This window comes from Pyricularia pennisetigena, chromosome 6 (genome assembly GCF_004337985.1).
Source record: "Pyricularia pennisetigena strain Br36 chromosome 6, whole genome shotgun sequence".
Taxonomy (NCBI): domain Eukaryota; kingdom Fungi; phylum Ascomycota; class Sordariomycetes; order Magnaporthales; family Pyriculariaceae; genus Pyricularia; species Pyricularia pennisetigena.
Genome location: NC_043744.1, coordinates 6,323,688 through 6,351,340, shown reverse-complemented (window position 1 = coordinate 6,351,340; position 27,653 = coordinate 6,323,688). Strand labels below are relative to the sequence as shown.

At 45.6% G+C, this 27,653-nt stretch overlaps 7 protein-coding genes across 7 annotated transcripts in view; 4 read left to right on the top strand and 3 right to left on the bottom strand.

The window, feature by feature from the left end:
- Nucleotides 1-12,376: 12,376 nt before the first annotated feature.
- On the top strand, nt 12,377-13,093 carry PpBr36_05562 (uncharacterized protein; the record flags this gene model as incomplete). Its single annotated transcript, XM_029892716.1, has 2 exons — nt 12,377-12,719; nt 12,930-13,093. 2 exons carry the CDS (start codon nt 12,377-12,379, stop codon nt 13,091-13,093), a joined length of 507 nt encoding a protein of 168 aa, XP_029750030.1.
- Nucleotides 13,094-13,544: 451 nt separating this feature from the next.
- PpBr36_05561 (uncharacterized protein) lies at nt 13,545-15,770 on the top strand (the record flags this gene model as incomplete). The annotated part of the gene is made up of 2 exons (XM_029892715.1): nt 13,545-13,624; nt 13,958-15,770. 2 exons carry the CDS (start codon nt 13,545-13,547, stop codon nt 15,768-15,770), a joined length of 1,893 nt encoding a protein of 630 aa, XP_029750033.1.
- A 385-nt stretch (nt 15,771-16,155) lies between these two features.
- On the bottom strand, nt 16,156-18,393 carry PpBr36_05560 (uncharacterized protein; the record flags this gene model as incomplete). Its single annotated transcript, XM_029892714.1, has 2 exons — nt 16,156-17,422; nt 17,477-18,393. The coding sequence occupies 2 exons, from the start codon at nt 18,391-18,393 to the stop codon at nt 16,156-16,158; spliced, it is 2,184 nt and encodes a 727-aa protein (XP_029750032.1).
- A 426-nt stretch (nt 18,394-18,819) lies between these two features.
- PpBr36_05559 (uncharacterized protein) lies at nt 18,820-20,072 on the bottom strand (the record flags this gene model as incomplete). Its single annotated transcript, XM_029892713.1, has 2 exons — nt 18,820-19,387; nt 19,441-20,072. The coding sequence occupies 2 exons, from the start codon at nt 20,070-20,072 to the stop codon at nt 18,820-18,822; spliced, it is 1,200 nt and encodes a 399-aa protein (XP_029749203.1).
- Nucleotides 20,073-20,969: 897 nt separating this feature from the next.
- Nucleotides 20,970-24,404, top strand: PpBr36_05558 (uncharacterized protein; the record flags this gene model as incomplete). Its single annotated transcript, XM_029892712.1, has 4 exons — nt 20,970-21,102; nt 21,159-22,394; nt 23,408-23,784; nt 23,880-24,404. 4 exons carry the CDS (start codon nt 20,970-20,972, stop codon nt 24,402-24,404), a joined length of 2,271 nt encoding a protein of 756 aa, XP_029749204.1.
- Nucleotides 24,405-24,561: 157 nt separating this feature from the next.
- PpBr36_05557 (uncharacterized protein) lies at nt 24,562-25,752 on the bottom strand (the record flags this gene model as incomplete). The annotated part of the gene is made up of 1 exon (XM_029892711.1): nt 24,562-25,752. One exon carries the CDS (start codon nt 25,750-25,752, stop codon nt 24,562-24,564), a length of 1,191 nt encoding a protein of 396 aa, XP_029749195.1.
- Nucleotides 25,753-26,872: 1,120 nt separating this feature from the next.
- Nucleotides 26,873-27,653, top strand: part of PpBr36_05556 (uncharacterized protein) — a gene marked incomplete at both ends in the record, with an annotated part of 5,316 nt that continues 4,535 nt past the window's right edge. Inside the window, 2 exons of the mRNA XM_029892710.1 lie at nt 26,873-27,089; nt 27,166-27,591. Of these exons, the coding sequence (XP_029749196.1) occupies nt 26,873-27,089; nt 27,166-27,591 (643 nt within the window). The remainder of the gene's footprint in view (nt 27,090-27,165; nt 27,592-27,653) is intronic.

Genomic DNA, 27,653 nt, shown 5'->3' with positions numbered 1-27,653 from the left:
CACGGCCGAAACGGACTAACGGAGCGGTCCGCTAAGGTTATTTTGGATAGGTTTTGGTCTATTATTATAGCGGCGGGTTTACCATTATATTTATAATATTATTTATTACTTACCGTGGTTACTTTAATTAACCGTATAACGGTAACTAATAAGGATTAAACACCTTACGAAGAATTTTATTCCGCATTCCAATTTGGATTACCGCACAAGCCCAATTTAGGGCATTCTCGGGTTATTGGTACTGTATACCAGGTTGTAATACCGCTGGAAAAACACCAAAAATTTAATAAATTGGTTCTCTGCACCGAAACGGTGAGTTTTTAACTTATTTATTAAATTTTACAGCGTTGGTTTACGCATTCGTTAAACGGGCCGTATATAAAACCTTTACCGTAAAAATTACAAAAAGTATAACCGTTGATAATTTGGCTATTCCAGGGGAAACGCTACAGATTTTAGAGGGGGAAAATTCACATTTCAAGGGAGATTTTAATTCTGAATTTGAAGACAATTCAACAGCGCTCCAGCGGATAATTATCCTTTAAAAAAACCCCGAAACTATACGGCATTTACCACCTTTTACAGGGCAGTTACCACCCGTTACAGGGTATTTAAACCACAAAAATATAGTGTTTACCAGGTTTTTACAGCCTACTATTCGCCCCCCAGAGCCTTTAACGGTAGCGGTACCTAATCCAGTACCTAAAACAACGGGAATTCCGGTGTTTTCAGCACCTAAGATACGGAATATGGAGTTAAATTCGCAATTCGAAAATCCAGATTTGATGGATATAGATTACGTGCATTATTTTTGTTTTCAAGTTGAAAAAGGAAAAAAGAAAAGCCTATTAAAGACCGGGAATTAAATAATTACCAATAGGCCCTAAATAGCTTTGAAAGTGCTAAATGGCGAGCTGTTTTAACCTTTTAATTTGAGCAAATTATTACTGCAAAAACCTTCCGTTTTATCCCTAGATTAAAATGCCTGCAGGCCGTAAATTCGTTTTAACCCGACCGGTATTTAAATTAAAAAAGGATAAAAGTAATAAACCTATAAAATATAAATTAGGCTTATTATTAGGTGTTTTTTACAGGTCGAAGGCCTGAATAATATCGAAATTTTTGCTAGCACTAGTATACCACCTACCTAACGTATATTTTTAGCTATAGCCAATGCATAAAATTGGGAAATAGAACAAATCGATTATATCGGTGCGCTTTTAAATAGTGATTTTACCGACGTAAGTATATATTTGCAAATTCCAGGCGATTTTAACAAATGGGCCAAATTTTGTAGCCTAATTACCGCTAAGATTTTAGTGGAAATGGGTTATAATCCGAAAAGATCGCAGGTTATACGGTTTGAAACAGAGTCCGAAAAAATGGCAAAACAAGCTTACTACCCTATTGTTTAAAAAAGGTTTTAAGCCGTTAATCTTTAATCCCGCTGTCTTTTATAACGCTAAATCCAAACACTTTATCGTCACTTTTGTAAACGACTACCTGCTAATAGGTCCTAAATTGCAAAATATTTAGGATTTGCAAGCCCGTTTCAACAAAACATACGCGTTGGGAGACCCAGGGGCCCTTCAACATATATTTTAAGGGTTCAAATTATAAGCGATAGGCCTAAACGCCTATTTTGGCTCTATTGAAATCAATTTATAAAGGAAGTATTAACAACGTTCGGATTAGCTGATTGCAAACCTATATTTATTCCCTTAAACCCGGGTGTGCTAAAATATAGCGGGGGTAAGCCCGTAAATGCGCTAGAAGTCAAATTATTACAGCGGATTATCGGCACCCTTATGTATTTAATATTATTAACGCGCCCGGATATCGGTTTTACGGTTTAGTGGCTTTGACGTTTTTTAACAAAAGCTACTACGATCCATTTAACGGCAGCTAAAAAATTGTTACGTTATTTAGCGGGTATTCAATCCTTATTTATTTATTACGGAAGTAAAGTATTTAAAGCCGAATTATATTCCAATTTTATAATAAGGGGTTTTAAAGGCTTTAAACTACTGTGCTTTAGTAATAGCGATTTTGCCGGGGTTAGGGAAAATTCAAAATCCATTTACGGATATATGTATACCCTATTTGGGGACTCTATAACGTGGAAATGCAAAAGAATTTATATTATAGCTTTAAATATACCAAAAACCGAAACCGATGCCTTAACGGAAACCCTGCGTGAGGCACAATGGTTTAAAAACTTATTTATAAAAATTGGACTACCTATCAAGGGCCCTATTGCAATATTTGGAAATAAAACAAATTTTATAATTAACGCATATAATTTTACGCACCACCAACGTATTAAATATACGTTATTAAAATTTTATTACGTATTGGAATTAATTACAAAAGGATTAACAGCCCTAAAATACCTAAAACCCAAACAAATACCCGCTAATAACCTCATAAAACCCCTAACGCTTCCAATTTACAAAATTTTTTTAAAATTTATAAAATTTAAACCCCTAAAAGCTTAGTTTTTACCTATTAAATTTTAAAGTATTATTTATTTAATTCGTTAGTTAATAACCCATTACATTATTTTTGTTGGTAATCTTGGATTTTTATTAACCCAATACCGTTTATATTATTCGAATCTACCCTGTACAGGTTAATTAATAAACAATTTATACCGACCTTATACCAAAATTGGATTAAAATTGAAAAAGCTCGTAATTTGGGCGATTTACGCATTCGAAATACCCTATATAAAATATCTAATTTGGATTATTACCAACGAACATCCAAATTAGCTACCTGGCTTAATAATTAATTCCGTCGGTTAATATTATGCAAATCGGGGGTTCGAATCCGGGGGTTATTACAATTTTAGGGTTTTTTTTTTAAATCGGGGGTTCGTCCATTTCGGGGGTTATAGGCCGTTGTAAAAGGTTTAAATATCCAGGGAGCTTATATCGGGAATTCGAGACGGGTTGGTATATAAGGGGGATTTATTTTTTTAAGGTTTCATTTTTTTTGTGTACTTTTCTTTTCCGATTTTATGTAAGTAGTAGCAAAAAAAGGGGGTGTTAATTATATGTATTATTTAGCATATAGTGGGTCTATTTTTACTTGTATATAAACTATAATAGATAGTGCGGAAACGGGGCTGTTGGGGCTGACGGATTTTTTATTATATTTTGTGTGTTGCAGGAATTGCAATTTAAAATGTTAACGGATAGGGTTTTACCCTGTACCGTGTTTAACACCCACCGTGCACCTATAAATTAACTACCCTATACCGGGTTGAAATTTTCACCAAATTAGCAAATTAGTGCGAACTTAAAAATGGTTTATATAAAAATAAAGGTGTTTTTTCAACAACGTATACAAAATAATTTTTCGGAAAATTGTGTGCGGTACCGGAACCTTTTGCGGGGTGCGGACCCCCATTTCGATGTCGGAAAATATGTAAGGGAAATAAAGCAAAGTCTCCCCCACCAATGAATTAAATCTATTAATCCCAAATTTAGTGCATTTAAACCCTCTAAATACAGGCTCTTACAACGCAACTAGCACCACGCCGCACCTAGGCTAATGCCTAAACCCCTATTAGCAACCCATGATGTTAACATTACCAACGATAATTTGTCGCATTTCGCCGTTTATAACGGTATTATTAATTATATACCTAATGTTGCAATATCGCTGACAAGTATTTTATTAATATAAGAATAGTTTGTCGCATTTTGCCGCTTATAACGGGTATATATAATATATTCGTATTATAATGGTAAAAAAAGGGTGTAACTACAATCTGCAATTAAATATTCGAATAGGAAAATAAGTAAAGATTATAAAAATATACAGTAACCTGCGTTGAATTCATTGGAGCCTGTTGGTTTTTTAAATGCCGGTCGCGTTCTTGTTGCCACTGTATTTGGAAAGATATTTAGATATTCAGTAAAATTTGTAATTTTTCATTATGTTTAATTCTTATTTTACATAGTGGTATATAGTATTTATTTTAGACTTAGTTACAATATTTATAGCTTAGCAGACCTAATATTGCAAAGTGTATGCAATTATCGATTGAAACAAAAGTTTTATCAATATTTTCATATTAACTAACAGTCTGTTAAAAAACTTAACAATTTACGCAAATATTGGTCAAATTGAAAAAGAACTTTCATTCATCGATTTCTTTATAAATTTATAAATAAATCTTATTCAACTCTTTCTTTATAAACTTTATTTCACTAAATAAAGCCAAAAAGACAAAAATAACACAAACTTAACATTCTTTTATATATAAGGTAAGAAAGGCCGGTATTATAGATCGAATTCTACGTTGACGTTTGTTTATATACGTAATCCACTTCTTTAAATTTTGATTTTATTAATGTCAAAATTGGTAAAAATGTAAAAGCGTTTCGATTGTAAAATATATATAAAATTAGATATACCTTACCTATCCGCATATTCAACGGTTTATATAATCGGGTAGACGTACCAAACAGTAATTCTATACTAAACATATATTCACCACCCCCCATGTGCAAAAACCATAAAATCTGGCTGTGAAACAAAAATAATAAAAGATTAATTAAACAAAGCAAAAAGATTTATAAAATACACATTGAGCATTTTTTCTTATTAAACAGCTTTTAAAGCCGATATTAAAGAATGGAGTTAGCTTCGAGGCTTGTGTATATACGTTATTCAATCACTGAAGCCTTGGTTTTATTACCGTTAGAACTGGTAAAAATATAAACAAGTTTCAATTGTAAATTATATGTGCAAAATGTATATCTTGCCTATCCGCTTATTTAACTGCTTTCATAATACGGTATATATACCAAAATTTATTATGATTGGTTACATATATACGACCCTTCACGTGCAGAAATTATAAAATTTAGTTAAAAATTAAAAATAATATTAAAAAAATCGAAAATCGAAAAAAAATCGCAAAAACAGTACCGCCATAAACGGATTAAGGGCAGGTGGTATCCCATTCGACCGTTATAACAGATAAAAACATAAATCAAATCGCTGCTAATAGCGTTATTAAACGCTATTTTCAACGATATCTTTTTTAATATTTTGCGTAATTGTGGAATAATAAAGGAGTGTCGGTCGAAAAAAGGCCAAAAATACCGCTATAAACGGCAAAAATCGACAAATTGTCCTCAGACCTGAACCAAAGCGTTCTTTGGATGGACCCACAGGTATATTGCAAAACCGCAATTGAGCCACGAAGTGGAGCGAAGTGGATCAATTGTGGAGCTCTGGGCTTCAGGGATAAGCCCTGAGACTAAAAAAACACCGAAAAACACCGCAACGCCTTTACCAAAGGCAAAAAAGCAAATATAGCGTTACAAAACTTTAACACTATATATCAGGTTAAGCGTCTTCGTCATTACTTTTACTTTATCCTCCTCTCTAAGTAAAGCATTATATTCGGTTTGCATAACTCCTGTAACCCACAAAGCGTTAAATTGGCGAATTGCAGCAGTATACCTAATAAAACGGCGTTCCTCCGACGATGCATATTTAAAATCGTCGTTCGCGGCAAAACTACCTTTATAAAAAGTGATTATTAGTGTACCTTTGGTAATTGTGCGCTAGCGATCGAAATCTTATAAACGTTTATCAATGGATTTAGTAAATAGCGTTTAAACAAATTTAGGGTAATAATCGCAATAGGAATTTTAGCGGGAAATATTTTGGCCTTCCGTTTTTTGGGAATGGTAATGGTAAATAAAAAACCAAAATTTTTGGGTTCGTTTTGAATAACGTACCGGTTTTTTTGCAAATTATAAATACGTAGGAATGATATCGCAGGTTTAAAAACGATAATAGGATTAAGCAAGTTATATTAAAATGGCCAAATAAAAAAGAAAAAAACTCCAAATTGCCAAATTCACATTGTTTTGCCAAAATAACCTTATTTGCATTTAATGCAACGGTTAAACGGCGGAATAATATCGTAACAAATACTAAAAAAATTCTTAACAAATCGATTTACCAGCGAAACAAAAATTAAAGCAGCCCAAAAACGGAATAGGGCGCAAAACTAAAGAATAATGATTAATAGCTTTAATAATATCGATAAAATTAAAAACAAAAACTCATTTTTATTGTAAACGTCGGGAAAAGTAAATATAATGGTGAAAATTAGGTTAAAATGAGACCGGACGGTAAAAAGGGCAGACAAAATAACAGATAAATAGTAGAACGGCCAAAAAGGATAATTACCGAAAAATAATCTAAAAAATGCTGAAAAAAGGCTTTGAAAAATTACCATAATTACGTATTAAAATTCGTAGCAGGAAAAGGCCCTTTCATAAACAGACAAATAGCCAAATATTTGCAGCTGATTGAAATTGACGTCGCTACGACCGAATATTAAGGTGAATAAACAATAGGAACGTTAAACCAAATTATTTAAAATTATTATTTTTAAAAAAAGGTTTCGTCCTTAATAACCACTATAGTAGGAATTTATAATGGGTGGCCGAAAGCAAATACGCAACGAATAAATATTAAAGCCGCTTTTAGAAGATTTATCGCAAATTGCATAATTGCTTCCGTTGATTTTCGTTTTACAGATTGTTATTGCGAATTGATTAGAGGATATTACCGCGTGTAAAAAAGAAAGAATTGCCGGTGTTGGAATAAAGGGAATCGCGGTCAAATTAACATTACAGCGATAAATTACGTATAATGCCGCACAGGCCAATTGCACGTGACTCACCCGCCCAGTTGCGAGTATAAGACGGAAGGACGTTCAGAAGCTCACCTTTAAATAGTTTCATAGAACCGAAAATCAATATATATCTTTATATTCGTATAACAACGTTCTGTTGATGGATCGACATTACGAAAAGCCTATCGGCAAAAACCGTTTTTTTACTATTAATTTACGGTTAGCACCCGGGCTCTTACCTATTAATAATTCAGGGACCGTGTTTTAAATTTATTATTACAACGTTTATTTTTGCAAGATTCTTAAAATTTTAGTGCGAGGAAATCGAAGAGACCCGTTTTTTCTATTTTAAAAGGTTACTTCAATTAATACGTTCCAAATTTCAAACTATTTAACGTTGAGTAGTAGTAAATTATCAGCAGAAACTCAAAAGAAAATGTTTTTTCCTATTAACGCTTTAATTATTTATTCAAACATTTGGGAGCGTAAATATTCAAGTTCAAGTTTTATAAGTTTTTTAAGGCCTTTAACCGTTTTGAGTAAAGATGGTTCGAATTAACAAAGAGTTCCGCAGATTTTTAATTTTGTTTTATATGAAACGCTCTGTGTTCTGTTTAAATTCAAGTTTTTTTTGAAAGTTATTATTGATACGTTTTTAATTTTTGGAAAGTTTTGGCAATATTATACTTCTTTATAATTTTACTTTCGTCAAGCAAAATGGATTATATTATTATTGTAAATTTAACTTAAATTTGCTTTAATCAATCGCGTGGGGTTTCGATATATTCCGCTCTGGGTATTAATTTGTGAAAAGTGGTTTACTTCCAGGTTATTAATACGGCCGACGCGCCATTATGGAAAAAGAAATCGCGTGGAATAATTTTCAAACGTTAATTTGGGTCGCTGTGGTTATTTGGGGAAATAAAATTGCTTGTAAATAATACTTTTTATAATAATATGGTAACTGTTAATAACATTTAATATAAATTGTTAGTTTTCCCCCTAATCCGGCAATTAATTTTGAGATTCTTTCATTTTAATCAAATGTTGGGAAATATTACAAAGAATATCTACGACTATGAAATCGTCAAATATTTGAGTTGGTTTTATTATTAATTTTGTTAAAAAAGAAAAAATATTCAGGTGTAAATTTTGACCTTGGTAATATTACCTTTTTCGTATATTATCCGTGAACTGTTTTGGGATTAGATTACGCAACAGGTGCCTAAGGGATAAAATTATGATAACTATTCATGAAAAATCAAAGAATGAATATACTAACGCCAAATGAATAGTATTATTAACCCAAATTAATACAAAGTTTGCATGGTAATATTGGCAAAACTTTAGCATATATTATTTAATCTATTAATTGCAATTTATATCATAAAATATTGGAAATATTTATTTTATATTAACGTTAAATCAGGCTTTAATACGTTTTGTATATTAAACAAGTTTCAAACGTTAGAGCTATGCAACATAATTTATTTCTTTGCGATATTTATTTTTTGAATTGTTTTGATATTAAATTTACCTTATAGTTTAGATTTCATCTTTGCGAATATAATGCGTCTATAATTTACATACCCGCCGACAACGCTGAAACACGACGAAAAATCCACAGACTAAAACGAGCGCGATCTTTTTGGCCCATTTAATTGGCCGGAAAGCCATGTGGCTAAAAAGTACATGGAGCGTTCGGACCCCGCAGGGGCCTAGTTCGAGCACTGAGACTAGGGTATCTTATGGTATCTAATTAGCAAAAAGAAAGCAGCATATTACCATGGTTATGCTTCTTTTTTTACTCGTTCGCCCGTCTCCTTATTTATAAAAAGGAAAAACCGTTGGAAATCGTGTCCTGGAGGTATGCTCCCCCGTGTTGATTCCTTGATAACTTTGCAATTATAATCCAACGTGAAGGAGTAACAATCGGAACCAGCGCACAAATCCGCAGGCCGGATGGGTGCGACAATTTTGAAATCTATAATCTCATTGGTTTTACTCTCCACAAGAATTACTAAGCAACGTCGATTCCAGTTTTCCCGATCGCAAGTTTCGTGGCTGGATGGCTTGGCAGCTGTGGCCGCACAGACGACAAGAGTTAGGACAAGAAGAGCGGTGTTGAAAAGATTGGCAGACCGCATTCTGATTTGATGTCGTTGGATAAGAAGAGAAAGACCAAGTTTCCTTCAAGAGGTTTCTAGTTAAAAATGGTGCTTTGTAACGAGTATAGTGTTACGAAGCCGGAAAAATAGCTAGTTGTATTATTAACTGAATTTATGTAAATGCTTTACTTGCTATTTACTAACAGCACAACGAGGCGGTGCGAAAGCCGGTTTTAAATAAGCATTGTATATAGCTCATGCGCTTACAGACTGGGATTACGGAGGTGCCGGCCTTTTTTATTATGCACAAAAACCCAAAAATAACTGCTTGATCCTAGGTGGAAAAGTACACTGCTATCTAAATATGGCAGCAAACTTGCTTGGAACCACTATTCGGGCTATTTTGAATTTGAGAACAAAAAAAACAATCTCTCTATTCAGTTTTAATTACCAACATTAGTCAAAGCTATTAGACTAATTTCAACTTGGCGACCCCGGCAAGGGGTTTTCCTTATAGCAGTTGCAGGATAAGAAGACAGATACTAGCTGAATCTATGCACGGAAAGTGAGTTGGACGAGATCGAGCCTTAAATCCTTGGTTTAAGGCCTCTTAACTCTACAGTGGGTGACCCACAAGTGGACATGCACCTGAAGTGGACACCTGTTTTGTTAGCAATTTCTAGCATCCTCAACACAACCCACCTACTTCAACGCGACAACGCACCGCAAATAACGCGTTATTAAAACCGAAAAAAACCGTAATACCGAAAGATTTGGAATTTAAACTTACCCAGGCGGTTAAAGCCGTAAAATTAGGCACTTCGAAAAATAAAACGGCCGCGCAATGGGCCGTACCAAAAACCACCCTTATACGTCGCTTTAACGGCGTTTTCGATCGAAACCAAACCTATAAACCGTATTAGCTATTTTCTAACGAACAGGAAAAATTCGTTAACCGTTGGATCGAAATCGAAAAATTCGCTGGAAAGGCGCCCACGCACCAAATAATTAAAAATTTCGTTTTTTTTAATACCGCCGAAAAAACGCGTAAACGCTTTCGGTAAACGTTAATTGGCCGGTTTTTTACGCCGTAATAAAAAATATTAAAACCAAATCCGGGATTTTTTTGGAGGGTGCGCGAATTGAAAAAAACCACGACCGAATCGATCCGGGCGTTTTATAATTAATACCAACAAATAATTACCGAATTCGAAATTAAACCCAAATATATCGTAAATATGGACGAATACGGTTTCCAATAAAGCGATATAACGGCCGGAAAAATATACGGTTTATTTTTCGTAAAACGCCGGAATTAAATTAAAATTATATATATGTTAAATACCATTTAAACGTCGATTATCGAAACGGTAATTATAAAAAGAAAAAATTTACTTTAACCGTAATCCAAACGGGTAATATTTTATAAACGTAATAGTTTTTACCTAATATTAAAAATTAGGCGTACGATTCGATTCCTACGGGCTGGTTTAATTTTAAAATCGTTTTTAAATAGTTAAAACAGGTTTTTTTACTTAAAACGAAACCAAATATTGGTATAAAATAGCGGTTATTAGTATCGGATTAAATTTTAACGCATTAATTAGCTGAATTTATATTTAAAACGTTTAAAAACAGGGTTTTTTTCGAATATTTACCTATTTACAATTTATATTTCACTTAACCGTTAAATATTTTTATTTTTAACCTTATTAAAACCTATTACCGGTATTATATAAGATTTTTTACGTCGTTAAATATTATTGCGCCTAAACAACGAAAACGGTTTTTTACCGCCTATTGAAACGCTTTTATAACCGGTTTATCGGTTCGCAACGTAATTTCCGGTTTCCGTAAAACCGGGATTTGGCCGGCAATACCCTTTTAAATATTAATTTCGAATTAAATAATAAATCCTAACCTAAAAATTACCCAAATAACGATTTTTAACCGTAATTCGGATTAAAATATAATTAACGTTATTTTCGGGACCCTAAAAACTTTCCAAAATATTAAAAAACAGGTTATGCAAATAATAGGTCGGTTAAGCGAATATAAAAAAAATTTGGTTAATTTTCTATAAAAAATATCCAAAATTATGGATTATTAAATTATTTAAATCGCGAATTTTACCTCCGAAAATAAACGGTTAAACGAAAAAATTAAAATTTTCAAATTTGCATTTAAAAAACGCGTGCGCCGCGAAACCCACAACTCCTTCTATAAATAGGCCGGTATATAGGAAGCGGTTTACGGCCTGGATTAGAAAAGGGCGGCCATGGAGGTTAAAATCCGGTAATAACACCGAAATTAGGACTAGGACCAGGGATTTACGGTTTTATTTTTGGATTATAATGTAAAGGAGCTTTTTGCGAATTAATAAATATAGGTTTTATTGCGATTTACTGCGGAAAAACGATCAATTGCATGTTCGTTGTTTTTATGGCAGTTTTTCGGGAGGGTGTCCACTTCAGGGGCATGTCCACTTCTGGGTCACCCACTGTAGAGCAGGTTTAGATTCAAGGTCATTTGAATCGCAAAGTAATAGGTAATCTACATCTTTCAAAGTAACTGTTCAGGCGAAGCTGCAGAGAATTCTCTCCCAACACTGTTATTCTATATCTGTCATTAGTTCTTTGTTTGCAAAATGAGACTTAGAGTAGCTACACCCTGGCCACCCATCAACCCAGCAATATCCTTCAAATGGAGAGTTTTTTTTTTGTTTTTTTTTAACACCTATGATTTCTTTTGCATAATTTGATATTTTGGTTGAGCTCAAAAACTGACCTCCCATGCTTACGTTCTTTTTTTTTCAACAATGCGGAATAGGAGGAACCTTGTTACACGCCAATTGACCAGGGACAAAGGGATGAAAGCCAACCGTACATAAGTAGCCTCCTTTGATGCTAAAAATATTGCCAGTTTTAACAAAGATATTATCTTTGTTCGTTGACCTTATAGTCTCTCATATCTGTTGAGCTAAAAACCTTTGGAGAGACTATTTGTAACTTTCGAATGTTATAGTTACTGAGACTTTGCTACGAGGCTAATACATGTGCTGGACTAGGAATGAAACATGATCCTTTGCCACGTCATTTAACAAATATGTAGATAGTTTGCCGTGATAATGCAAAATGCAGCGCGGGTCGCTGAGCGAAAATTTTATTTCCTTGGCCCGGATGCAGAAAAGGTAGCCGCCATTACATCCGAGGCAACCTTCAGGTCTTCTTCTCGCCTGCGGCCCTGATCATCCAGCGTTAAACGTTTATTGATCTGGCTTTCTCATCTTGCTCAACCAGAAAAAAGCTCACGTTCTTTATCTGAACTTAGGGAGAACCGCAAAGAATTTTTTACTCCTCGTTAGCTTCAAGGTTCTTGCTTTGTCACAAAATTCTTTTTCGGGCAATCATGAGGGGCCTCATTGTCATGCTTTCAGACCATATTATTCCTGTCAATCCTCCTCCAGCCTGTTGATACGTCCCAGAAGTGAGCTGCAAAGTTCAATGACACAACCTTCTCTTCATCTTTTTTTCCGGTTAGCTACCCCAGCCCGATATACATACTTTCTTTTTCTGAAATAAAACAATAACAAAACATGACACTCCTCAAGATGTCATGGGGAAAGCTCAAACTTGTCCGCAGAATCCAATGCCGCAGGCTAGCCAAAAGATTGCAAAGACTCCCCAGCCCGCCGGCCGACACGTTACCAATTCTACCCAAAGCCCCAACACATGAACCAACAGCCCAGCTTGACCATGGCCCATTGATGTGCTTCACTGACCAGCCTCCAGAAGCTTGGCTGCGTGTCGTCCTGGCCGAGGGCACCAAGCCCGCGGCAATCCCAGCTTACTCGCATTATGGACCAAGGTCGCCGGCCAAGTTCATGTTTTCGCCGGCGCCATCAAGTCCGATTGACTGGAGTCGACAGGGGGCCGCAGGTTAGAGTTTGAGGCGTGTGTGGCTTTATTTTCTGTAAAACAAACCCTGCCTCGTCTTTACCACAATCTTACAGACGCTATGGCGTTCATGAGGGATTACCACCGAGAACTGAAACCTTGAAGAGAGTAAAGCCCTATAGGTCATTCTTATTTTTATTTCCCCCTTGTAACAGTCGCTATCACTATTCATGACTTTGTCCTATATCCAAGGCTCTGTATTCACCATCAAAATGAGCGGCCGCGACGAGGAAGAGTTTGACCCTGCCCCTGAATGGCCGGCTGGACGGCTCCGGAATTGGTTGCCTGATGAGCTCTGGGTCTCGCAGGTTAGGTTCAAGAGCGCCGAGCTAAGTAACCTTGTGAATGAGGTATGATGTTGCCGTTAAATGAAGAGTTTTGAGTTTGTTTTTTTTTTTTTCTTTTTTTTCTTTTTTTTCTGGGTTCTCTCTGAAATTCCAAGCCAGTTGATGGACCTTGACAGCTCTTGCCAATCCAACAAAGTTCTTCTGTCAACTTCTGCAAATTCTCTTGGACTTCAGCGCCGCTAGACATGGGAATGTAGCAGTTGGTTCCAGAAGTCACCCAAATCATCGGTGGGTAACCGCCGCATGAACCAATCAAGTCCAGCTATTTGACCTCGTCTTTATTCTGCATGATCTGATAGGCTTCGTTGGTCCAAAAGGCAGCAGGTTGCCGCTGCAGTACAGGCTCCCACCCGCTGTTCGTCTTTTTTTTTTTTTTTTTTTTTTTTTTTTTTCCATTGTGCACAGAACCTCTTCCCCACATTTTCATGTCCACGGTCATTGCAAAGCTGCTTTTTTTAAAATGATCAGCGGATATGCTTTTGTTGCGCGTAACCTAAAGTGTGATGCGGCTCTCCCGGCGACTGTTGTCAGGACTGCACGGTATGTCCGCTTCTTTGATGGCCAATAATCCAAAGGCCATGAAATTCTTTGATGCATATCTACGTAGTCGTCGGAAAGTTTGTTGGGTATCATTTGTACATAGATATATATTTATCCCTTATTTCCGATGTTGTTCGTCATCCCGATTCCCGGTTTGACAGAATCACAGCCATTCCAGTGTTTCTCTACTACAACAATTCGCACTTTGAATCACTGCTAACTATTGATCCTCAGAAACCTATCATGACCGTACCTCGTGATCCGAACCCTCGGTAAGAGCCCTGTCTCCTGCCAGCTATATCCGTGTCGCAACTTCACTGACCCAATCTCCAGTCCCCTTTCCTTTCTGACCAATGCCTGGGGCAAACTCTTCAAAGATTCCATGCAAAAACCCTCTGAGCAGCCAGCTCAGAACTTTCCCTTCATGGAAGGTCCTCAGTTCCACCCTCAGCCAGCCCCGGGCTTGTTCCAGCCCGGCGGGTACGAGCAACAGCCCCGAGCAACCCCACGGCCTCGCTCTGTGCACCCGACACACCACCGCCCACTCATCCAGCCAGCCCAGAATCGTGAGGGCCACTTCCGCCCCTGGCAAGCATCAGTAGCGCCTGCTCCCCCGAGCAGCGTCTCGAGCGATGACACGCCCAGGCCGACCACTCCACCGCCCAGCAGCCGCAACAGCCCGACGCCAGCTCTTACCGGCGAAGAATACGCTCGAATGATGGTGGAACTCTTCGTCGCCGACAACGGGCCCGTCACCAAGGAGCAGTTCGGGGAGCTCTTGCAGAGATACAAGAACGACTTTGACCGGCTGAGGAGGGAAGAGCGCCGACGGACGGGTACGTTTGAGAATCTGCGGCAGCTGGCCGACCAGCAAGAGGTGCGTACGGCCAAGGGGAACTGGAGCACCTGTCCCACGGCAGCGCAGTCGCATAATGGCCGCAGCCGCATGCAGGCTCGTAGGGCGGCAAGGGTGTGGGAATATCTGAACACCGAAAAATTCCAAGGCATAACAGGCGAGGAAGATGCTGCCCAGACCCAGATCAAGGAGCGTCGGCAGCAACAAGAAACTCCACCAGCCACGGTTCCACCGGTTCCGCCCAGCACCCCTTTCCGAGACCCAACCTGCCATATTCCCATCTTCTTTGATGCCGGCCTTACGCGGACCACTTTTGACATCCCAACTACCAAATGTCCATACTGCGATTCTCTCAACGTGGAGGCCATCAACAACAACTCCTCGCCGGCGCACCTCCTCAACAGCCAACGCCACCCGGACTCGGGCGCCCTCATCCTCTACTGCCCGGACAGCGAAGCCCCGCGCACCGCATTGTCCATCTACCTCGCCACCATCCGAAACGACCGCGACCCCCTAGCCGGCCAACCCATCACCAGCACGAACTGGCACCTGGTGCTGGCTTACCTGGTCTACATCACATCACAGAGCCCGAGCGCAAGCCCTCCGCAGACGCGGCAGGCCACCCAGCTCGCGCACAGCTGGGCAGACAGCGCGCTGCCCACCGACGCGACCGCCCTCGACAGCCTCGGCCCGGCCGCCACTGCCGCGCTGCTGTACGCAACGGCCCAGTCCAGGATGCCTCTGCACTGGGCGTCCGTGGCGCGCGCGGCGCTGCTCAATTGCCGCGCCGACGCCGACGCCTCGCTGGTCGACGCGGGCCCGTCGCCGCGCCCGCTGTGGCTGCACCTGCCCGCCGACGACGTGCTGCGCGAGGCGGTCAGGGACCTGTGCCGGGTGCTGCGGACGCCGCGGCAGGAGTGCATGGGGCTGACGTGCGCCGAGGTCCTCGAGACGCGCCGCGCGCTGCGCCGCAGGGCAAGGGAAGGCTCCGAGTCGGCAAGGGAGCAGCGGGAGGCGCTGCGGGGTCGCCTCGTCGACGTCGGGCTGTGGCCGCGCCGCGGCGAGGCTGGCTACCACCAGCTGGTTGGCGTCATCGTCAAGAGCAGCGTCGTCGAGGTGCGCCAGCGCGTGCAGATGGCAGTCAGGGCCCTGGAGCCGGCGCGCCGGAGGGATCTGGAGATGTTGGGCATCAGAGTGGACAGGATCGTGGACTCGGTGCACGTGCCGAGCTTGGATGAGATGTTGCGGACCGTTGCCGATGCGCGCACTCGCATGTCCGTCCACTTCTGAGGCTTTTTTTTTTTTTTTTTTTTTTTTTTGTTGATTCCAGTGTCAGGACGGTCGAGGCTTATCGCGACCCTCAAGACATGTAGTTTGTTAGTTCTATCACAAATCAGTGCAAACAAATGCAAACCATCGTCATCATTCCAAAATGCTAAAGCTCGCAAAATGATTAAAAACAGCCAGAAAAATTTGGAGTGTCATAAGGAGATCCCGATCGATATCTTAGCAATAAACCTGTACATAAAGCAATTGTGCAACAGCAAGTCATTGTCCACCTGAAACCCGTTGTCATAAATGGCAACCAGCCTTGGCCGCCATGGTCGTCCCGTTCCCCCGACCTAAAGAATAAAGGCAGCCACTGTTCTCGATATCCAAGCGTCAACCAAAGCATCTACATCTTAACCCGCAACAAGTACCGAAGACGCACTTGCGCCAGGTTGTAGACAATGTATTCATTGTACTGCAACCATGCATTGGGATGGCCGGTATCGCCCGGCTTGACGCTTGTGTCGGGCATCTTGACGCCCTTGAGGCTTTCGTGCACGACGGCAGCATCCTTCCACTTCGACGGTCCAGTCATACCCCGACCCCAAGTCGAGTACATTCCCTTCTTTGCGGCATTGTCGCCTGCGTCGTAGTCCGAGTCTGTCAATTCCTGCATAGGGTCGCCAAGCTGCGCTTCGCAGAGCAGGAGAAGCGCCTCATTGCCAGAGATGTAAGAGCAGCAATAGTTGGCCGACTTCGATGACATATCAGCCAGGTAGATGCCCTTGCCAAACATGTATCCCGATACAGGAGCCTCTGGCGGCGCGATTCTGAGGCCCTGGCTGAGGATACCTCCATAGTTGGTGACTCGCGAGCCGTGCCACAGCAGCCTCCGATCCCCAGCGCCGCTGACGGGAGATTCCTTCTCGAACCGCTCCTTTTCGCCTTGTCGCTCGATGCGGAAGATCTCCCGGACCGTGTAGCTATGGCCATGGGTCTGTCCGCGCGAGTCGTTGAGGTACTCCTTGAGTAAACGGAACTCGCTGGAATCCTTTTCGAGAGCCGTCATCTCACTGAGGTTGAGACCGTTGTACATCTTGGTCAGCGGGTGCACCGGATCGCCGACCTTATCCTTGCCCATGATGTTCGAGGCGTCCTTCATGTCGCTCAAGCTTTCCAACAATTCAACTTCCTTCTTCAGGAGGCTCTTCTCTTGAATGACGGGCGGTCTGTTGCGTCCAAAGGCGTGTGGAATGACAGAGTAGTACGTGTTGGACAGATGCTCGATGGCTTCTTGAACACTCATGTCCGGATATTCCGTCGCGGCTATGGATGCATCATCCAGGAGAGCCGAGAGATCTTTTAAAGCCTGGAAGCCACGAGATATGGTTTGCTTGCTCAGTTTTCCCAACGGCAGTTTGTTTGCGTCGTAGTTGAGCTCCGACATTGCTGCGGCAAAGTACTGCTGGTTGAAAATAAGCTTCATGAGGTCCTGAACCGCTTCTTCAAGCTTGCACTCAGGAGGCACCCATTTGTCATCTTTCGCTTCCTCTTCAGCAGCCTCTTCCTCCTCGTCCGAGTCTTGGTTGTAGCTGCGCTCGATGAAAGTGTACTTTTTGGGCTTGGGAGGCGCCATCCGGTTGGACCAGTCAAGTCCTGACTTGTCCTTGAACCTGTTCAATGTCAGCAAATTGTGTGCGGATGGAGACTACCGAAGAGAGACGTACTTCTTCTCAAACTGGCTGATCGCCGACTCCTCTGTGCCGCTGCCAAGGGTCGCAGTTGCACCTCGTTCGCCGACCCGGCCCCAACGCGTCCAGGTTTTGAAGTCACCCTGCGCGTTCCTGATAACTTGGAGGCGGTAGAACTTGTTGTTGTTGTTGCTCGCGTTTGTCTGGTTGAGTGACGCATCCCAGATATGGCCGTTGGTGTCTATGTAGACAGAGTAGCCGCTGAGTAAACATGCCTCGTCAAGGGGAACATGGACGTCCTTGGACTTGGCAACCTGCCCATCGACTTTCTGCTCCTCCCCGGCCTCCTCCTTGACAGCCTTCTTTTCCTTGGAAGCTTTGCCTTTAGCGGGCTCTGATTCGTTTTCAGACTCTTGCTTGGCACCATTCGCTTTGCCATTGGCATTGCCGTTGGTGGCCTTTCTCTTTTTCACCGGCTGTTTGCCTTTATCTGACTCGTCATCTGAGGTGACACTGGCGGCGCGCTTCTTGGTGGCTTTGGACTTGGAAGCAGCCTGTGACTGCTGAGACTGGACGACGGCCTGCGCAGCAGTAGCTTTGGCACTAACATCATACTGCTTCTCAGAGAGTCGCTTGCCCTTGGCTTCACAATCGAGCAGCCAATCGTACCTAACGATCAGAATGTCCTTTGCTGTGGCGGCCTTGACTTTGGTGGTGTTGGCCAAAAAATCATGCTCAGTTGTGAGCAAATGTGTGGTTTTATTGTGGACGGACGGCGAGACAGTGCCGCCTAGGGATGTGATTTTATCCTTTGCCTGGGCCTGCGTCAGGTCGGGAAAGGCGCCGCTGATAGCGACGACACAATCCTCCAGCGGTGAAACGGACTGCGAAGCGGCCTGAGAGGCAGATGGCGCAGCAGCCGCAGCAGCCCTAGCGCTGCGTCGGGGTGGCATTCTGACGGGTGGAGAGTGTGGTGGCTGACCTTGGTGAAAAGTCGCAATTGGCTTGTAAGCCAAGAAGGTGACGTGAAAAAGAAGCTTCAATTGATCGCTCTGGTCATTAAAAGTGACAGAGCCTGAGAAACACGGAAACGAAGTGGGAATCGGGCGAGACCCCGAGAGGGCCTCATTTGTCTTCCCGTTATTTATGTCATTTCTCAGCCCTACCAACGCCAAGAGCGCTAACACCGTCCAAACTCTCCCGCATAGGCAGGAACGCGTTCCAAGTTGAAATGAGCACTAGGCAGCAATGGCCCACTTCGGTGATGGCACCAGAATTTCACGATGTCACGTGGAATCACGTGTATTTGGCATTGAAATCTTTTTTGTTGGGCTGGCGGCTGCCTGTTGCTAGTTGCTGCCTGACAAGTCCTCCTACGTCTACAACTCCTCCATGGCCGGTTTCGGAATGTCGTCTGGGATGGGAATTTTGAGCGACGGCGATTTTCTCAATCCCCAGCTCCAATGCTTTTCCGGCTCATCCCGCAGCGCCTGCATCGACGGGATATCTGCCGCGTGTGGCCCGTACTGCCTCTCGAGTGCTGCGATGGCTTTTGTTGCGAATTCGACGGCCTTTTCCTTTTCGCCAAACAAGCCATAGTTGAGCGCCGCACGCGTATAAGTAGGTCCGAGGTAGATGTCCAGACGCTCCTCTTCGTAAAGGGCAACCAGTTGTTTTCCTGTAGCGCCTGTCACTGTGCTGTTTGGGCTGTCCAGCTCGCGCTCGAGGAATTTTATCATGGTGAGATTTTCGTCGGAGCGGGCGATGGCGGCTGCGGATGCAGTGCATTTACTGCACTTGCAGTCAAAGCCCCAGTCCCGCAGACGTTTACGTCGCTGCTTATGTGGAAGCATGAGATCCACGTAGCTGACGCTGAGCTCTTCACCGGCCTGGATCTCGCGAACAGCCGTCGTGGTTTGAGTGATGTCGTTGAGGCGGTAATTGATGCTGTGGTGCATATCAGTCAATGATCAACGTGACACACCCAAGACACTACTAACCTTGGTCGACAGTCATGGTTGATGGCCGCCGCTTGGGCATAAACTCCGAGATGCTGGCTTTCCTCGGTGAAGTCGATATATACGGTGAAGCCGTTCTTATCGAGCTTCATCGCGGCATCGAGACCATGAAGCTCCTGGAATTCCTCGCGCGCCGTGGCAGACACCTTTTCCAGAGCCTTGGAGTATAAGTCGTTTCCCCTGACCTTCTCTGCACCACCAAAGGCCTGATATGCCGCGTCGCTGACGAGCAGCGTCGGCGGCAGGACCATGATGGTCTCTCCGAGAGCGATCTTGCGCTTCGCGATGACACCCTTGCCCTTGCCTGGGATTTCGGCTTTGAGGTATGGCGGGTCGTCCTGTAGCAGCTGCATCTCCTCGGTGAATCTGGCGATTGATTGAGCGTGTTCGGCGGTGGTCACAGCGGCGATGCCTATTCCATTGTTGAATTCACTGTTCCAGTAGATGCAGTATTCGCCCAAGCAGCTCTCAGGGCCCTGCCATTTCGAGCCTTGATCAAACACATGCAGTCCGCACGTTGTCTCTTGGGCAACATTCAAAGGACTAGCCTTCTGACAGTCTGCGTTTGCAGACACGATGAGGAAGATCAAGATTGATACCATTGAGGGCTGCATTTTGACGGTGGGCGAATGTACAATCCGTCATCATGTCTTGGAACACAACTCGGTCAAGTTATCAACTTCACATCTTCATTTGCACACAAAGATGCCACGGGTCCTCGACCGCATAGGACACGATCGTCACGGCGGATGAGGTTCTCCGTGTTCTGACGCCAGCCAAGATGATAACCTGCTTCTTCCGTTCTGGCTAAATGCAGATGACGGCGGTTGCACATCCATGTATCCTTTGGGACCGGCGTCGACATTGCTGTATAACGGTGTGTGGCCGGGTGTCTGAGGTGATTTCAAGAAGTATGTATTCGATCATGACTTCCCAGTACACGGCCTAGTTTAGATATTGACTGGCTGCACAATCTCGGACAATCAAGCAAGACAAGGTAACCTTGATCCAAATCTCGCAGCGTGCCAAGTTCTGTTTGCTTGCTGTCTGTCCCGTGAACTTGGCCTTTGATGATAACGGGTTAGGGTTAAGTGACCGGCGGGAAGAAGTCCGCAGGGGGGGAATGGACACCGAGCACCCCACACTTACCCCACCTCTACCCGAGCTGGCATCTCAGCCCAACCAGTCAACCCTCCTTCCCGGCCTGTCCGCGCCCCCATCGCCGTCAAGCTTGCCCCAAATCCACCCTCGGCACTCAAGGATGGCATCTAGTCCGTACGGCACCGCGTCCATGATCCGTGGTCCACCCTGGCCATGTGTTTCTGGAGCCCCAATGTCCAATGGATAAGCGGTGACCTGCGCGACTGCTCCTTGTCCTCTGGGAGCTCGAAATTCGAAATATTGATATCTCTGATCCGCGTCGGACTTGGTCTAGAGACGTCTCCAGTCTTGTCTACTGCTCGCTACTAGTTAGCTTCTGTTTCCCCCATCTTCTTACATCTTCACACACAATGTCTACCGAAATAACATTAACGGCTGAAGAGCTAGGGCGGCATCAGTCGCCTGATGACTGCTGGATTGCGGTGCATAAAAAGGTCTGGGATGTGACCGAGTTTTTGGACGAGCACCCAGGCGGCTCAGAGAGTAGGTAGCCTCTGTTTTCCTTCCTCTTGCATGACATTTGACTAAACCCCCCACAGTCATCCTCCAATACGCAGGAAAAGATGCAACGGCCGCATACGATGGCATCCATGCCCCTGGCATGCTCGAGGAGACGTTGGCTCCCGAAAAGTTCAAGGGCACTTTCATACCTGCCACCAGCGACAGTGCGCCGCCCGGCGCCGAGACCGAGGCAATAGAAATGCAACAAGCACCGGCCCCCTCAAACACACCCGCTCCTTACCGCAAACCGGATCTCTTCTCCAACATCAGTGCCGACGACCTGCGGGATGTTGCCTCCCACACATTTACGGCCAAGACATGGGCGTTTTACTCGTCGGCGGCAACAGATCTAAACACGCATAGCTGGAACCAGTCGTTCCTGCGCCGCATCATGCTCCGCCCGCGGGTGCTGCGCGACGTTGCGCAAACTAGCATGCGCCGAAAGATTCTGGGTTACGACTCGGCCGTGCCCTTCTTCATCAGCCCAGCCGCCATGGCGCGCTTGGCACACCCGGATGGTGAGATGGCGCTGGCACGGGGCGCCGCGAGGGAAGGAGTAATTCAGTGCATCTCAAACAATGCATCATACCCACTTTCGGCCATCGTATCGGCATCAGATTCGCTGCCGGCCGACGAGCTGCATGAGCTGACGGCCCGGCCAAGGCAGACCTTCTTTTTTCAGCTGTACGTCAACCACGAGCGGCACAAGACGGCCGATCTGCTTCGCAAAGCACGCGACCTGGGAATCAAGGCCATCTTTGTGACGGTGGACGCGCCGGTGCCCGGCAAGCGCGAGGCGGACGAGCGCATCGCGGCCGAGGCCATCGCGTCGGCGGTCAGCGGTGCCGTGGCCAGCAACGACAAGAAGGGCGGCGGCATGGGCCGGCTGATGGCTGGCTACGTCGAGAAGCGGCTGGTCTGGGAGGACATTGCCTGGATCAAGGAGGTTTCTGGCCTGCCCGTAATCCTCAAGGGCGTCCAGAGTGCAGAGGATGCGAGGTTGGCCGTCAAGTATGGCTGCGAGGGCATCATGCTCAGCAATCACGGCGGTAGGTCACTGGACACGTCGCAGCCAGCCATCCTGCTGCTGTTGGAGCTGCACAAGTACTGCCCGGAGGTGTTTGACCATCTCGAGGTTATCGTGGACGGTGGTTTCCAACGTGGATCAGATATACTCAAGGCCATCTGCTTGGGCGCTACCGCAGTTGGTATTGGGAGGCCTTTTCTCTACTCGCTTGCATATGGCGAGGAGGGATGTGCGCATCTGTGTCAGAGTAAGTTGTCCTGCTGCTCATATCTACGGTCTACATCGCTAACTGATTATTTTTATTGATTGCCAGTACTCAAGGACGAGCTCGAGGTCTCGATGAAGCTCTGCGGCATCAACTCTCTTGATGAGGCACATCCCGGCTTGGTGAACACGGCCGACATTGAGCACTTGGTTAGGTCGGCCGAAGACCACCCATGGATCAAGTGGAAACCAAAGGCCCGGTTGTGATGTGGTTGTTTATTTATATTGTACAGCGACATGATCTACTTGTTACATCTTTCCATGGATGGCCAGATTTTTGTTTTGAGAGCATAGTGTCTTTTTTTTTTCAGATCTTTGTAGATCTATAGATTAATGACACACCCAAGTGTTAGTTAAGGGCATCCAACTCGGGCAAAACATTGGCATGGCGGCCGGGGAGTGCCAGTCAGTAAAATGGCAATCTGTGGGTCCAAGTTCGTCGTATAGTCCCGGTGCCACTTTATTGCACGCGGCTAGTCTAGGTAAAATTTCCAAGACCAATATCGGCAAGAAGACCGCCCGATCCCTTGGCATGCACTACTGGCATGGACCCTCTATCAAGGCCCCTGGCCTTTATGGTTCACGGGGAGCATGACGTGGGCTGGTGCCGGAGTGTCCGCCGTGGGGATTGGAGGGGTCGGGTTCGATGTCGGAGTTGCAGTTTTTGATCCTGGTTCATGTAGTACTGTAGTGGCTAGCTGTTGTGCAACAAAAACCTTGGATAGATTTTATTGCATTTTCTCAATACACAACTACTGTAAAAAGCTAGTGTGTACCGCATACGAAACTGCGAACCAAGCAGCTAATACTAGCAGTACTATTCATTGCCTTGACACTTAATTACATCAACCGAAATAACCTCCTCCGCCTCTAATTTTCACACAAAAAAATTATATTTCAAATCCAAAATGCCGTCGTCAACAATCGCCGCGAAATCGAATCCCCTCCCTCCGGGAGTCTACACCCCGGTTCTCACCTTGTACAAGCCAGATGCAGCGCAGGAGATCGACCTCGAGTCGATGAGGAAGCACGCCCTGCATCTCCTCCGCTCCGGACAGCACGGCCTCGTGTACCTCGGCACCAACGGCGAGCTGGCCCTCATCGACCGTACCGAGCGACAAGCCATCCTCCAGATGGGGCGGGCGGCAGTGTCCGAGGCAGGCCTCCCGGACTCGTACCCGTTGGTGGCTGGCATCAGCGCCCAGAGCACGCGCGAGACGATCCTTTGTGCAAAGGAGGCCAAGGAGGCTGGTGCAAACTTTGGCCTGCTCCTGCCGCCCAGCTACTGGGCCAAGGCCGTCAGCCAGGATGCGCTGCTGGGTTACTACCGTGAGGTTGCGGATGCCAGCCCGCTGCCGATCGTTATTTACAATGTGAGTTTTTCTTTTTTTTTTTTTTTTCGTTATGTATGGGGTTTGCTTCTGTAAAGATACATTACTCTGACAAGATCCTCCCCACTCTCTTACAGTTCCCTGCCGTCACCGGTGGCATCGACCTGGACTCGGACCAAATCGCCACGCTGGCCGAGCACCCCAACATCGTAGCGGTCAAGTTCACATGCGGCAACGTCGGCAAGGTGGTGCGGCTGGCGTCCAAGTTCTCCCCGGCGCAGTTCTCCGTGTACGGCGGGTCGGCCGACTACCTGGTGCCGACGCTCGAGGGCGGCGGCGTCGGCTGCGTGACGGGCATGGGCAACGTCTTCCCGCGCGCGACGGCAAAGGTCTACGACCTCTGGGTCGAGGGGAAAAGGGACGAGGCCAAGAAGCTGCAGGAGCTGGTCAGCAACGCCGAGTGGGCCTGCAAGAAGGGGCTCGCGCAGACCAAGTACGGCGCTTGGTGGTTCGTCGGCAGGAGGCACCTCGGCATCGAGGACAGGATGGTCTTTGCGCCGCGCAAGCCGTATCTGGAGGTCGGTGAGGCCATGAGGGAGTGGACCGTCAAGACCATGAGCGTGTTGCAGGAAGCGGAGGAGGCGATTCCGTTGAGGGGTTGAGTTGGGGAGTAAATGTATAAAGTAAAATAAAATTCAGAGGGTCTATATTTTTAGCGACAATGTAGAACAATGATCAAGACACTCCAAACTCAAGGTCTCTCTCTCTCTCGCATTAATATCGGTTTATTTTTTTTAAAGTGAATCATTACATCAAAATCTAGCCTTTTACCCACTCCGCTGTCACCTTCACATACTTGATCCGTTGCCTCCAGAAAGTAAAGCCAATGTGCATAGTCTCGTCGTCCGCCACCATGATGCTCGGGTAGCTGAGCTCCTTGTTTATCTTGTCCTTTGAGTTGTTTGTGAGACAGAATCCGTCGCCCTCCTCCAGCAACCGCTTCTCGGGCCACGTGCGTCCACCGTCGCTCGACAGCGCCAGCGTCATCTTGCTCCTCGGCGTGCCCCAGATGGCGGCCTTGTCACCGACCATGGCCTGCTTCTTGAGCTTGGGCCCGTCCGTCTCGATGTCATCGTACAGCCCCGTGCGCTGCACCATGTCCGGCGTGGCGCGCGAGTCGTTGTAGACCAGCGCCAGCTTCCCGGATTTCGGCAGGACGCCCAGGCAGATGCCCGAGTTGGGGTTCGGCAGCTCCGTCGGCTCGGGCTTGGTCCAGCTGATGCAGTCGTCGGACCGCGACAGGTAGATGTTGTCGGCCCAGCGGCTGCGGTACACGGCCACAAACTTGCCAGGGCTGGAGGGGTCCGGGCGCACGTTCATGTGCACGGCACCGCGCGACTCGGGCACCATGCTCTCCTTCCACGTCTCGCCCGAGTCCTCAGAGTACCGCACGGCAGACACGTCGTCGTTGCCGACCCACTCGACGCCCTCTTCGGCGCGGCAGTGGAAGACGGGCAGGACCCAAACGTCCTTGCCGGGCCCGTTCTTGTCCTTGAGGACGACCATGGGCTGGCGGACAAAGATGCCGCGATCGGGGAACAGCTCCCGGGCCTCGCCCCAGGTCCTGCCGAGGTCGGTGGATATGCGCCGCCTTACGAGGCACTTGTTCTGGGCGCCGTGCTCCTGGGCCGTGTAGATGCACCAGAGGTTGCCGGACCTCTCGTCGAGGAAGAGTACCGGGTTCTGCTCGCTGCGGGCCGGGTCTTGGGACACCTGAAGCGGCGTGGTCCACTCCCTGGCGCCGGGCGCGAGTCGCGACAGCCAGATGTAGATGTCTGAGATGCCCTCCATGGAGCCGCCGAACCAGGCGCAGAGCAGCTCGCCCGAGGGGAGGAGGATGAGGTTGGATGCGTGGACTTGGATGGTCGAGGCGGGGATGTAAGCTTCTGTACGCGGTGGCGCTGTGCTGGTGACGCGGAGGTCCGCGTGGAAGTCGATAGGGGATTCCATTTGTGGTGGAAGTGTGCGGCTTGGAGGGTGGAGTTGTGTGTGTTGGAGAGATGCTGAGTTTTACCCCAATAAGAGAATAGGAAAAGGAAACAAGAAAAAGAAAAAAAAAGAAAAAGAAAAAATTGCTGTCAGATGAGTGCGGGCGCAGGTTGCAAAGTTTGGTATGCTCACAGTTTCCTGTCTAGCCAGGGTAGTCGAGGGTTTCTCCTCTGGATGCAAACAAATAATTGTTTTCCGGCATGCGAATAGTAAGCATAAAAAGACTATTCCCGCATCGTCATATCGTACCCCAACATCCCGCCCTGAACAGCGTCTGTCCCCGCACCGCGCGTTGCCGCTGAGTGTGGGGGTGTGCGGAGGTTGCACTTCTCGCCCTGCTACTCGGGCTTCTCGCCGTTTTAATTTTCTTCTTTCGCTTCAATTTCGCCACGGCAGAGACCGAATCAAGTGGATTCTCGGATGCTAGTCAGTGTGAGCACATAATAAACATCTGTTTGATGACACAACCAAGTCTAGTTAGTCTACTATGAGTAGAGAGCCTTGAATTGTAATATTAGCCTGGACCATATAGAAGGGAAAAAAAAAAAAAAAAAAAAAAAAATCCCCCAGTCTCAATTCGTGCGGAGGAAACAGGGGAGGTCCTGGATTGCCCCGGGAATCACTCCTGAAGCCCCTCAACCCCAACCTGCCTTGATGTGGACCTGCTATAACACACCAACAATAGGCCTGACACCAGAATCCAAACCTGGAGTCCCACCACACTGCACACTTGCTAGGTGTCCTGCTGATCCCCGTAGGTTCTCCACGTAGGGAAATGTGGGAGGCTTTGCGTACACCAGTACAGTACCACACCGTCCCGTCTGTTGAGAAGGGGACGTCAGCTAAGGTACTTCCTTAGTTTTTTTTTACCTGTCCGCTTGATATAAAGAAGGTTAGATGAACGCCCAGTCCCTTGGCGAGCCATCCAGTCCCCCCAGCCAAGCTCTTGTACTTTCCCTTTGGGCCTTGAGGACGACTCAGAAATTGCTTGGCTTCAACCTTACCGTCTCTTGGCTTCCTAATTAATTAAACTTTCTTGGTTGTATTATTCCCCGACGATTATCATTCTTCTTTCTTCAAGATGGGAGGAGGTACTTCCCTGTGGGCATCACCAGATTGGAAGAGTGACCCCAAAGAAATTTTCAACAGACAACTAGCGCTTGTCAGCATCACAGTTGCATTTGCCGGCTGCAGCTATGGCTTTGATACTGGCAACATTGGCGGCGTTTTGAAGCTGGCCGCTTTCAGGCACGCATTCGGTCTGGATGTACTGTCTGAAGCCGAGAGGGACACGAGGTGTAAGTCGTTCTTGGTCCCGTCTAGAATCTCGCAGTGTGTTGGTGATTAATGAAGAGACTACTGACATCGCCACAGCCGGAAACATAGCAGCAATGGTAGCAGCAGGCGGTGCCGGCGGTGCCCTCCTGGGTGCGCCGGCTTCCGACTACCTCGGTCGCAAATATGCCGTCCTCGTCTCGGCCGGTATTTTCCTCGTCGGGTGTTCGTTCCAGGAAGTGGCTCACCTGGGCGTTTTCTACGCCGGTCGTCTATTTTCTGGAATCGCCATCGGCATGACGTCCATGCTGGCACCCCAATACCTGGCCGAGGTGGCACCAAAGTCCATTCGAGGTTCCTTGACGACGACGTACAACCTCATGATCGTGACGTGTCTGGCGTTGGCCTTTTGGGTCAACTATGGCGTGTCCATCTGGGCGACCGACAAGCTCGACAATACAGGCTGGCGACTGGCTCTGGGAATCCAGCTGATTCCAGGCGCGGCCTTGTTTTTCTTGACATTTTGTGAGTAGCCGCTTGGTCGTTCTCGGCCGCAAATATCCTTCATGAAAATGCCTGCTGACAAG